This window comes from Hypanus sabinus, chromosome 16, assembly GCF_030144855.1.
Source record: "Hypanus sabinus isolate sHypSab1 chromosome 16, sHypSab1.hap1, whole genome shotgun sequence".
Taxonomy (NCBI): domain Eukaryota; kingdom Metazoa; phylum Chordata; class Chondrichthyes; order Myliobatiformes; family Dasyatidae; genus Hypanus; species Hypanus sabinus.
In genome coordinates this window covers 25,898,914-25,911,389 of record NC_082721.1, presented here as the reverse complement: position 1 = coordinate 25,911,389, position 12,476 = coordinate 25,898,914, and the positions used below count along the sequence as shown (strand labels likewise).

The window sequence follows — 12,476 nt, the reverse complement described above, 5'->3', positions numbered from 1 at the left end:
TGAGGCTCTAAGTATTTCCACAATTATCAGCTGCCTCCTGTATTCACCACTGTATTACTGGAACCATGCATGCAGATGACATATCATTCAGATGAAACATGCACAATTCCATATTTCCATGCAACATGGAGGGAAACCATTCATCCCATTCAGTCTCTGACAATTCAGAGAGCAAGTCCATACCTTCACTAATTTTCTCTGTAATCCTGCATTCCCACCAATTCTACCACCCACCTATGTGAAGGGCAGTTTAGAGTGGCCAGTTAACTGACCAACCCATGCATATTTGGGGTATGGGAGGGTACCCACATGATCACCAGGAGAACGCGCAAACTTCACTCAGGTAGCTCTGGAGGTCACAACTGAACCTAAGGCATCACATCTGTGTTAGATGTGCTGCATAATATTGATAGCAGCAACCAAAAACGTCTTGCTAATGCCTCTGTCCCAATGAGTCTGAAACTTAGTTACACCAAGAAGCCGTGGAGAAAACTACGGTCGACACTGCTTCTTTGAACCTCAAAGGAGACCCTACAGTTTTACAGTGAAGGATTAACCCATTCCAGTTAGTGTAAAACATAAAGATCTCCTCTTACCTAGGGCTGATCCTTGGTTGTAGGGCTGCCACCAGGGTGCCAGTGTGAGGCTGGAAGCCTGGCATGGCCTCGTCAGTGTACATCCCCCCATTCTGTCTGTGGTTCAGACTCACCACGTCTGTCATGACCACCAGGCCTGTCTCCTATGTAACCGGGGAAGCAGACACAGATCAAAGAATTGGTCTTGGGTAGAAGAGCAAAACAGTATCCACGAGCAAATCTGGGGACCTGTGCCCCTATGAGAGTCGGGGTCTCAGGAATCTGTATTGTATTAGGGCTGGTGCTTGCGGGACAATTATCAAGATTCAATACCTAGAGAACCTATCCCAGTAAGAGTTGATCCAACCCAATCAGATTCAGTGTCTGGGGCACCCTTGTCTGAATGAGGGCAGGACGTGGGCTGAAAACAGGTCATGGGCGAGCTGAGATGGGGGAGGTTGCCGTGACGCGGTGCTTACGCTGAAGGCGAAGTGAGCATCCTTGGTGATATCCCAGTGCCAAGGGAACACGGATGATCTCCGTCTTCGTGAAGACAGCCCCGGCCACCAAAAGTGACCGTCCTCCTTCGGAATTCCAAAAGCATCAGAGACATCGTAATCAGCCAGTTCCTGAAAGATCTGGAGAAATGAGTGGACAGAGTTAAAGGCCAGCTGATGGTCGGTACACCCTGGTTTTGCCTGCAGATAAACACTACACGGAAGTAAGATAGCTGTGCTCCCTGGTCCAGCACAGATCACAGTGTCTGCACACCAGGCATGTCCCATCTGCAACATCCATCACCAAAGCCCCTTGCTACCAGAGTGAACCACTGGACACCATGTGTTCAGACTCCTTGAGAATGACTCTGAATTAATCAGAATTATACCACTCAGAGCAGTCCTGGGCACAACACCTTAGAAGGTATGCACTATACCTGAAGAGGTATACCTTCAAATGACCAAAATGAGACTGGGTCTCATGAAATAGGCATCACTGACAAAGATAACATTTATTATACATCTTTAATTGCCCTCAAACTGAATTACTTGGTAGGACAATTCAGAAAGAAATTAAGACACAACCACTTTGCTGGTTGAGACAACATATGGATCACAATAAATACGGACAAAAGGTTTCCTCCCCAAAAGGGCATTAAAGAATAAATAGATTTTGATGATAATCCAGCAGTCAACATTACTAAACTTTAAATTTTTACTGTTGGCTATTTCATTGAGATTTAAACTCCATGTCCTATTGCGTGGGATTTGAACACTAAAGTCCAGAACAGGGCGCCGTGGTAGTGCAGCAGTTAGCGCAACACTATTACGCTCAGGCTGTTCCTGAGTTCAATTCCAGCACCATTCTATAAGAAGTCTGCACATCCTCTTTGTGGAATGTGTGGGTTTTCCCCAGACATTCCTGTTTCCACCCAAGGACATTGTAAGTTGTCCCGCGGTGAGGTTAGGGTTAATCAGGTTTGTCAGTGGTTGCACGATGTGGCTCAAAGGACCGGTAGAGTCTACTTTGTGCTTTCTATATAAATAAAATTAACAACAGTTCAGAGCTCTGATGCTGGCCACTGTGCAGCAGACCTGGTGCTATATTCCCAGGAATTGGTATGGATAGGGAAGAATTTAATTACAGCCTTCAAGACAGTAAGGGTGAAAGGTAGCATAGACTAAGATACAGAGAGCTGAATTAGCTCCTGGTTCTTTGTGTAGCCTTAGAGCAGGAGCTCCCAACCTGTTTTTTAAAAAAAAAGGCCATGGACCTTTACCATTAACCAAGGGGTCGTTGGGAACCCCTGCTTTACAGGCAAGACTCTTCTCTCACATGTATGCACACTTGTAGAACTCAGGAGAGGGAAGCCAGACGTCCATAAGCCAGCAACCATTGGAAGGAGAGTTGGAGAGGGTCAGTAACTTTAAATTCCTGGATGTCACAATCTCAGAGGACCTGCCCTGGACCAATCATATTAATTATTATTGCAAAGCAAGCACAACGGCACTCCTACTTCCTGGAGAGTCTGCAGAGGTTCAGCGTGTCATTGAGAACTTTCGAAAACTTCTATAGAAGTGAGGTGGAAAGTGTGCTGACTGGCTGCATTACAGCCTGGTATGGGAACACCAATGCCTTTGAGTGGAAAATCCTACAAAAGCTTGTGGATTCGGCCTAGTGCATCATGAGTAAAGCCCTCACAACCAGTGAGCACACCTACATGAAATGTTGCATAGGAAAGCATTACCCATCATCAAAGATCCTCACCACCCAGGCAATGCTCTTTTCTTGCTGCTGCCATCAGGTAGAAGATACAGCAGCCTCAGGATCCCCACCACCAGGTTCAAGATCGGTTACTATCCCTCAACCATCAGGCTCTTGAACAAAAGGGGATAGCTACACTCATTTAAGGACATTGCTATTTCAAGTTCATTATTTATTGCTATTTATTTATATCTGCATTTGCACAGTTCCTGATGTTTACCGTTTACAATTACTCTTCTATAGATTTGCTAGGTGTGCCCGCAGAAAAAGAAAACAACCTCAGGGTTGTATGTGGTGACGTACTCTGAGTTTACTTTTGAACCCTCACCAGCACACTTACTGGATGTCCCTCAAACAACACCAGGCTGACTCACAGCAGTGACAGCAGCCAAGAGTAGCAGAGCAGAAAAGAAGTTTTTTGCTGGGAACTGGAAAGCAAGAGATGACTGGTCCCCCTAGTCACAGTAATCTGAACAAAGGGGAACCAAATCAACCAACATTCCCACTTCTGAACTCCTGTAATGAATCCAGCAACAGAAACAAAACTGCTAAGAACGGATAAGGAGATTGGGGCCAATGTCGAACCTTTCATGGTCACCCTGAGGGAAGTGCAGGAAATGATGTAAATGGTGGATTAAAAGAACACAAGTCTTTATTTTATCCCATTCCCATGAATAGAGACTTCCAAGAGCTTGGCGATTTGGGAATCTTGTTTAACAAAATCAAGGATAAAGTCTGATCAGATCTCATCCAGTGGCATGGTGTTCGGTCCTGGAGATGATGTCAGAGTTTTGTAAGGACTACAGCCCAACATTGTCAGAATCCCAGTCGGGTGGAGGGGATTCAAACAGACAAGTTGCACACACTGGGCTTGAATTTGTGTCTTCCGTCAATGACTGAGGAAATCTAATCAAGGACTTTAAAATGACTAAAGGTGTTAATGAAGTAGATGAAGTATGGAGTGCCGCCGTAGTGGTTAGCACGACAATATTGCAGCTCCAAGCGTTGGAGTTCGGAGTTCAATTCCAGCACAGTCTGTAAGGAGTTTGCACGTTCTCCCTGTGATCACGTGGGCTTCCTTTGGGTGTTCCAGTTCCTCCCCCCACAGCCCAAAGACGCAGCGCTAAGTAGACAAACTGATCAATGTAAACTATCCTGGGATTAGGCTAGTGTTAAACAGCTGGGTTGCTGGCAACGTGGCTCATTGAGCCAAAAGGGCCTGTTCTACACTGTATCTCTAAGAAAATAAATCTTCCCACTGGTGGATGTGTACAGAAGAAAATAGTAACAGCCATAATAGTAGAGCCAGACTATTCAGGGGTGATATTAATTGTGATCAACTTCCAGGATTTTGAATATCATTCAAAGCTCAGCATTCATTGCCCATTCCTAACTGCCTTTCAAAAAGGTACCTTTGGGAACTGCCACATTTATTGTGGTGAAGATATTACCAATATAGATGATAGATTTCCAAATCAGAATGGTATCACACCAGAAGTTGGTTCCTTTCGCCCACTTCCCTTGACCTGGTGGTAGAGATCACATGTTTGTGAGGTGCCATTGGAGAAGCCCAGGCGAGCATTTTATAGACAGTGTACACTGTACAAGTCTTGCACTAATGGTGGAGGAAAGGGATGCTTAGGATAGCAAACAGGTGCCAGTCAAATGGTCTGCTTTGTCTGGATGGGCGTGGAAATCCAAAGCTCCCTCCCCAAGTAAGATTGTTAAGGCTGGGGGTCAACTGAAGGTTCCACACGGGGGTTTAAATAGGTTTTTAAAGTTGGGAGATTTAAGTTAATAGAACTGAAGGAAGTAAGAGCATTTACAATGCAGAATACCCTGGCCTAAATAAATAATAAATCAGTCTGAACGATGGAATGACCATCATACCAAGGAAGAGTGTCGGTGAGAGGGGTAAGCTGTGATTACCTTGTCAGTTGTGAGCTGGAAGCCAGGTTTCAGCAGGTACACACTCTTATCCACAGATGCAATGCAAACGCACGACTGTGCCTTGCCCTTCACCGTCACACTGATGGGGTCACCAGGCATCGTTTTGTTGGAGGAGAGTGAAATCGATACCTGGATATTTCAAACAGAAACAAGTCCAGCTGTCATGAATCCAGCACATTTAATGAACACAAACAGGCCCCCCACCAATTCAAACTTCATTGCACCCCCAAAACAAATCTGGCACTGTTCTGGGGCAGCAGTGGGCTGATCTTGAAATTCTGATTCATGCTTCCAAATCCCCCAAAGCTTCCGACTCAGCTTCCCATTTCTAAAATCCCTGCTATCTAAACAACTGTCCTCCAACCGATTCTGGACATTACTGAGTCTCCACTGACAGCCATGTCTTCAGCTATTTGGATCCTAAACTGGGGAATTTCCCTTCCTAAACCTCTACTTACTCCACTTTGCTTCTCCTTTAAAACCGTCCTTTGACCCAGCCCCCTAACTCAGTCATTCATCAAGCATGGTTTAGCCAGAAACAGGCCCTAGTGCTCGCTCCATAAAGTGCAACTCAATGTCCAATTTTGTCTGGTGACACACTGAAGCCTCCCCTTTGTTACAGGTGATACATACCTGTAAACAGTGACCCATGTTGTTGCTCACCCACCTTGTTTTCATAGGATGGCTGTACTGGAATCTGGATGCTGTCGGTGATGCCCTCGCCATTTTCTCGCACGTAGTACAGGAGCAGACGACTGAGTGGGCTCATGTCATGCGTGACCCTGAAGTGGAGGTAGGTTGTGCACACACCAACTTCACCGGCTGGAGACATGGCCCGCTCTGAGGGGAAAGCAGGGTGTTTAATTCTGTCCGTCTCCCTCTGTTTGACCACATTGTCCAACCACCCTGGCCTTCCACATTGTATCAGTCCAGTTTCAACTCCGTCTATCTGTCCATATCTCTAGCTCTCCAGTTAACCCTTTCCCTCTCACTGTCCTGCCTCCTATCAACTGCTCATTCACTCGGACTCTCCCCCACTCCATCTATCCAACCTCACCTTCTCTGATCCTCTCTCCCTCCTCATCTGGTCTTTTAACCATCCATCCATCCAGCACTCTCTCTGTCCTCTATGTCAACCTTCCAACCCTCCCTCCATCCAGCGGACCGTACTCTCCGCCTGGCTCTCCCTCTGACTTACGGTTCTGTGGGGTCTGTGATGACTGCTTTTTCTTGTCAAAGATGACAGTGGCCCTCCTACTGCGCAGCCGGGTGATGCTGGCCGGCTGTAGCCCGGTTCGCACGATGTTGCCCCGTGAGGCGATCTCAAAGTGTAATGCAAAGTCACAAGGACAGGTGGATTTCACTGGAATCCAGGCCTCCTCGCCCACCTGGAGCAGTCAGAGACGAAAGAGCATCCTCAGCAACAGAGTACCAATGAGCCCACCCCCACAGGGCACGTAGCCTCCTGCAGATAATTCAGCAGCAAGAAAGGCCACAATTGGCCTTAGCACATTGGGCTCCATAGGGGACAGAGATTTAAGGTGATCAGATAAGAGACCTAGAGGGTTGCTGTGATCATGCATCATCTAAAAGAGTAGAGGAACTTTCAAAGGGAGCTAGATAAGTACTTGAATTACCCAGTAATGAAAGGCTGAGGGAGGACTTCATTAGAACGTTCCGAATATTGTAAGGCGTAGATAGAGTAGACGCGGAGAGCAAGTTTCTAATAGTGGGAGAGTCTAAGACTACTGGGTGCTTCAAGGGTCCACAGGCTCCTTAGTTAATGGCATAAAAAAGGTTGGAAACCTCTGCTTTAGATGGACATCCCTTTAGAAATGAGATGAGGAGGAATTTCTTTACCCAGAACGTGGTGAATCTGTCCAGTTCATTGCCACAGATGGCTATGGAAGCCAAGTCATTGGGAATACTTAAAGCAAAGGTTAATAGACTCTTGATCATTAAGGGCATCAAAGGTTATAAGGAGAAGGTGGGAGAATGGGGTTGAGAGGGAAACTAAGTCTGCCATGATGGAATGGCAAAGCAGACCTAATGGGCCAAATGGCCTGATTCTGCTCCCCTGCCTTATGGTCTTGACAGGAAAAAGTCCTCAGAGCTCAAGAAAAAGAACAAGGAAGTGGGACGATGAGAAAAACTCCTTCAGAGGGGCAGCACAGATTCAATGGGATGAATAGATCTCCTGCAGGATGTGTATTACAATGATCGCATTCGCAAATGTTAATCGGTGGGTGAATGTTAGTTGAGGAGACAGGCTGTAGTTTCCAGAGTCACTGCAATGTTCTTCGACTCTGGCAGTGAGAAAGGGAAACCACAATGCTACAGGGCATAATACCTCACCTGCAGCACCCGCTCTGGTCCCTGCATCTGAATATGGCACTTGCTTGGTGAATACCAGCTGCTAATGGACAGGTAGCTAGGCAGGTACTGCTCACCAGCTGGCGTTCCATTGATGGCTGTCACCTTAGTCTGAAGAGAAGTAAGAATATAATTAGCAATGAAGCCCATGCCCTTTATCATTGGTTGTCTTAGGTGAAAGGAATGAGAGGTGATGAGAAACATTTCCACTTGCTGTCTATCGCCCATGGTCCATTGTGTCAAGTCTGAGTGAGCAACTATGTGTATGGGCATCCTTTCCAGGAACACATATTCATGTTTTCACATAAATTCAATGTATTTGTACAAGCACGGATGTGTATACACATTATTGTGTCTAAATACGTCTGTGTGAAAGGGAGAACACAAGGAAGTATGAATGTGTATGCAAGTTTGTGAGGGTACACATGCACGTGTATGTGCGATAAACATGTGCATGAGTAAATGAAAATTTACTTTAAATTCCTAGGTGTTATTATCTCGGATGACCGGCAGATTTGAGTATTAATCTACGTGTGTCTGTGTATGCACGCTCGTGTATGTGTGCATGCACAGATGCACATACCCATGTATTTGTGAGGATAAGGTTTCTCTCACCACGTGGCATCTTTCCCTCCTCACCTCCAGCCAGACATACTGGGCAGCAGTGGGGATAGATGGAATCTCAAACTCCACTTTGCTGTCCTCAGACACCAGTTCACTCGTGTAGACATTGTCCTTTGGAGTGAGCTCAGCTTTGATCCGCACAGTGATGCCATTTGCAGGACTTCCATCGGGGTACGTCACCTCCACCTACAAGAACAACAAGGAGGAATTTCTTTAGCCAGAGGGTGATGAATCTGTGCAATTTATTGCCACAGATGGCTATGGAGGACAAGATATTGGTTATACTTAAAGTGGAGGTTGATAGGCTCTTGATTATTAAAGGCCCCAAAAGTTACAGGAAGGTGGGAGAATGGGGTTGAGAGAGAAAATAAGTCAGCCACGGCTGAGCAGAGCAGACCCAAGGAAGATATTTCTGGGATTCGGCTCTCACTCCTGCAGCACCTTTTACAAAGCTCTTCACCAGAGAGATTTTCAAATAAAGAGTGACTCTGGGCCCTAGTAGACGATATTACAGTAGTGACCAGAAGCATGGTCAAAGGGCTTGGGTGAAAATCTTAAAGGAGAGAAGCAGAAGGAGAGGGTGGTGTGTCAGACCCAGGACTACCCGGTCTTCTATGACCAAGACACCTTGCCAGGCCAGGGATGCACTGTGTTCCAGAGCCAACATAGTGTGCCAGGGCCCAGAGAGCCTTGGGTACCCATTTCACCATGTACTATGGGTGGCATGGTAGCGTAGTGGTTAGCGTTACATTATTACAACACCAGTTCAATTCCCTCCACTGTCTGTAAGGAGTTCTCCTCATGACCACATGGGTCTTCTCCAGCTGCCCTGGCTTCCTTCCCACTTTCCAGACACATGATAGGGTTAGAGAGCTATGCTAGTGGCAGAAGCACGGTGAGACCTGTGGGCTGCCCAGCACACTCCCTGCTGATTTGATTTAATTTGATTTGACACATTTCAATGTATGTTTTGATGCACATGTGACAAATAAAGCTGATCTTTAGATTTTCTTTCATCTCTTTTCCAGGCTCAGGACTTGCACCAGGCCAAGGATAATTAGCACCCTAGGGAGTAGTGAGTCAGCACTCAGTAAGAGTGAGGGTGGTGGGGTGTCTCTTTATGGAGTTGAGCTGGTGATGGATTAGGATTACACTGTAATGTCCTGAGATTTGGGAGGCTTAATTCCAAGGGTCCCTTGCTTCATGAGCTCGAGGTTACCTTTCCTTTGTAAGGAAGGCCTGGTTTGAACTGCTTGCGAGTGTCCTTGGAATACTTGATGTCGATGAGCTGCTTGTGAACCGGGGTCGAATCGTCAAAGGTGATCTGTGTGCTGCCGTCGCCACTCAGCACCGAGGCCCAGATGTTGAGCGAGCCTCGGAAATGTTCCGGGACATCCACGGGCATCATTTCCTTGACGCAGATGGGGAAGGAGGCCGAGCCGTCAATCTGTAGGGTTAAAAAGAGGGTCATTTTCAGTGGAAGAATGAGAGAGGCAACAGGAACACACAAATTGCTGGAGGAACTCAGCAGGTCAAGCAGCATCTACAAAGTGAGTGGACCATTCCATAAATGTGTGAACTTGGCAAGACACATCAGAAGACATTGGGAGATCGACCGTCATCAGAGTGGAGAATAAATTCAGCTGTTTGCATGCCTTGGAAGTGTTAATCAGGGCAACAAAGGGAACTGTTTTCTGAATCCAACCCATGCTTATCTACCCTGCAAATGTTTGACAGAGGGAGAATTACAATGTACTTAGCCTGACTGCCCTTGCCCTGGGAGTGACAGCACAAGGAGAGCTTCAATCTCTATCCTTCCCTGTATGTCAGCAGTACAGACTACCTGTAAAACCCATGTTGTCCCCTCCCTGGGAGTGTCTGTATCTAACCTATACTATTATCATCTCAATATAAATGGAGTTTTGTAGTGCTGATCCCAAACTGGGAACATTTGATGGGACAATGCAAAGAGAGATTAACTTTTTATCTGTTGTCCCCGTTTACATGTTTACTTATTGCTGAAATGAAAATTCATTCCTTCTATAAGATTAATGCTTCCTCGGTTCAAGAAATTGATCTTGGTAGGCAGAGATTCCATACCTCCATGATCTTCACCACAGGGTGTCCCAGTTCGTGCCTGTAATAACCCACTCCATTCACCGTCATGTTCACCGTCAGTCTCCCCAGCACCGGTTTACCAAACGTGTACCTCAAGAGAAAGAGAGAGTGCACAAGGAGGAAGAAGTGAGAGAGTCTATTGCTTTTCCTGTAGTGAGCGTACATTCCCACCCAACACCATGAATGAACATCTCCAAATCAATGTTGTGTAGCAAGGCTTTGATGGAGAATTAACCCACTGCCACATCCCAACATTCAGTGAACACCGTTACCAGTTTACTTTTTGTTAAAATCTCGAAGCCTTCACTCCAACCATTTTAGTAGGGCACAGAGGGTCCGAGGAAGTCTTCTCTTAATTTGTTCCCAGACACTTCCTCTGATGGATCAGTTCAAGGACCTTACTGTCCAGACCGATCCTTATTAAATCCAACCTCTTAAAATTCTTCTGTGGGAAAAGCAATGAATGTGGAGGCAGAATTTTGAAATCAGGCCATTCAGTCCAACATCAGGAAGCACCTCTTCAAAGGCCAATGGAAATCTGGAGCTCTCTCTCCAGAAGATTGTGCAAGCCAAGCTCAATCGGTGATTTCAAGACAATGGTAGATCTTATTTTGTTGTGTGTTGAAAACCAAAGAATGTGGAACACGGGTGGACAAATGGATTAGTGATAGATCGGCTGGGATTTACTGAGGCTGAATACAGGCTCTGGCTGTAACAGTCTGCTCTGGAAAACAGTTGGCATCTGAACTTGATGAAGGAGTAAGAGATAGATTGGACCGAGATGTTCCAATTTATCGAAATCCACAGTGAATCCATTCCACAATCCTAGACTGGGCACTAATATGTGGGTTTCGTCCACTGGAATCGACTGGGAAATTTACCAAGTCCTTATATCAGACACAAATAGTTAAATAGAGGCCAACTAGTAATGAAATAGTTGCACATTCAGATGTGCAAATCTGGGTTGAAGAAATAGATGTTTATGTATCAGCAGAACATTTACTTCTTGAAAAATGTTGTTCACTCCCAAACCCTTCTCCCTTTCTACCACCTCCTAAGCTGCTAGTTGGTTATATTAGTAGTGCTATAGCCTCCCTGTGATAACCAGGCTTCGAGCTGCAAGGGCAGTTTAAAATTAATACAGTCCATCTGCAGTCAGGTTCCGCTCTGTGGTGTTGTGTGGGGTGGGGACTGATCTTTCAACATACCCTGTTCTAAATGTACAGGCTCAGCCTCATACATCAGAGGGCAGCCGTGGCGGTCAGACTGAAGATGAGAAAAAGTTGCAAGGTTGTTATAACTTTTAGGACTTTAGCGACTGGTGTTGAGACGTTCAGGTTCTGGATGGTCTGTGTCTGTGTGGTCTGAGCTACTGGCAGAGAAGTAAAGTTTAGTGAGACACTGACTAAACTCCTTGATGTTTCGAGTCAAAGGTCCTGAAGGCCCTTACCTCGGGCTGTGTGCTGAGAGGCTCCGTTAGTCAGCTTTCTCCCCAGGAGTAAGAGTAGCTTACCTGGCATGGACTGTTCCCTCCTCGCACTTGTTCAGGTCCTGGATGTACTTGGGAGGATCAATAGTGAGCTCAAACTTTGGTAACACTGTATGGAAGAATAAAGGGAATATTCTCACTCCAGTAAAACATTATGTCGTCTGGGTGAAGAAGCCACAAGGTGGAATGAAACATTTAGTAGAAATCACAGAGTGGTATAGCATGGAGGGCCATTTTTCCTCTTCAAATATTTACCCAACTCCCTGTTAATAGCTCTAACTGAAACTATATCCACCACTCTTTTAGACAGTGCATTTCAGATCATAACAACTGACTGCAAAAATATTTCTCCTCGTCTTCTCTGATCTTCTGCCAATTTTAAATGTGTGTACTTTGGTTATCAACCTCCTGCTAGTGGAAAACATATTGCGTTTTTTACTCTGCCAGAAAACTTTAAAAATTGCGAACACCATGGATGCGTGATGCAGGGAGGTATGTCGTAACCAATCACTTTTGGCACATAGAACCTGACGCCAGCCCACGATGACACTTTGCCAGTTGCTAAATCTTTGGGAGGCAAGTTTGCCGAGTCTTTGCCAAGAGCCATGTGACAAGTCCCCAGAGTGGTCCAGATCCGTTAGAAGCTGATAACCTTGCTCACCCTCAGGAGGTTAGTGCTTAAGGGGACCAAGTAGAAGCAGCTTTACATTCTATGTAACCGGTGCTTTTCCTGTACTAGCAGTGTGTGCGGGGGGTGGGGGAAGGGGAGGTTTACTCTGTATCTGACCTGTGGGCTCCAAGAGTTTTTGATGGGACAGGGTAAAGGCAAGTTAACGCTTCATCTAAATCATGCTATCCCTGCCTTGGAAGTGTGCGATAGGAAAGTGGAGAGGGAGCTTTACCCTTTATCTAACATGTGCTGTCCCTGTTCTGCAGTAATGGAAAACAGATAAAACTGCAGATGTGAAATCTGAAACAAAAACAGAAACACTGGTAAGAACTTCAGCCAGATTTAGCGTGTCATATCTTCCTCTTTCAGCATTTTGCAGGGACTCTCTGGTTCACTCTCTGTCCTCATCCACCAC

General features: G+C 45.9%; 1 protein-coding gene across 3 annotated transcripts in view; it reads right to left on the bottom strand.

Annotated features, from left to right (window-relative positions):
* The window catches only part of cpamd8 (C3 and PZP like alpha-2-macroglobulin domain containing 8), a 103,174-nt gene that overhangs the window by 72,769 nt on the left and 17,929 nt on the right, over positions 1 to 12,476 (bottom strand). For all 3 annotated transcript variants that reach the window (XR_009516070.1, XM_059991354.1, XM_059991353.1), the window contains exons 9-18: positions 11,416 to 11,500; positions 9,885 to 9,993; positions 9,004 to 9,231; positions 7,800 to 7,970; positions 7,143 to 7,271; positions 5,986 to 6,175; positions 5,455 to 5,627; positions 4,767 to 4,916; positions 1,055 to 1,213; positions 597 to 739 (exon numbers count right to left, since the gene is read on the bottom strand). Coding sequence is in view for 2 of the 3 variants with exons in the window: in XM_059991354.1 (XP_059847337.1) it covers positions 597 to 739; positions 1,055 to 1,213; positions 4,767 to 4,916; positions 5,455 to 5,627; positions 5,986 to 6,175; positions 7,143 to 7,271; positions 7,800 to 7,970; positions 9,004 to 9,231; positions 9,885 to 9,993; positions 11,416 to 11,500 (1,537 nt within the window). In the remaining variant the exon portion in view is untranslated. The remainder of the gene's footprint in view (positions 1 to 596; positions 740 to 1,054; positions 1,214 to 4,766; positions 4,917 to 5,454; positions 5,628 to 5,985; positions 6,176 to 7,142; positions 7,272 to 7,799; positions 7,971 to 9,003; positions 9,232 to 9,884; positions 9,994 to 11,415; positions 11,501 to 12,476) is intronic.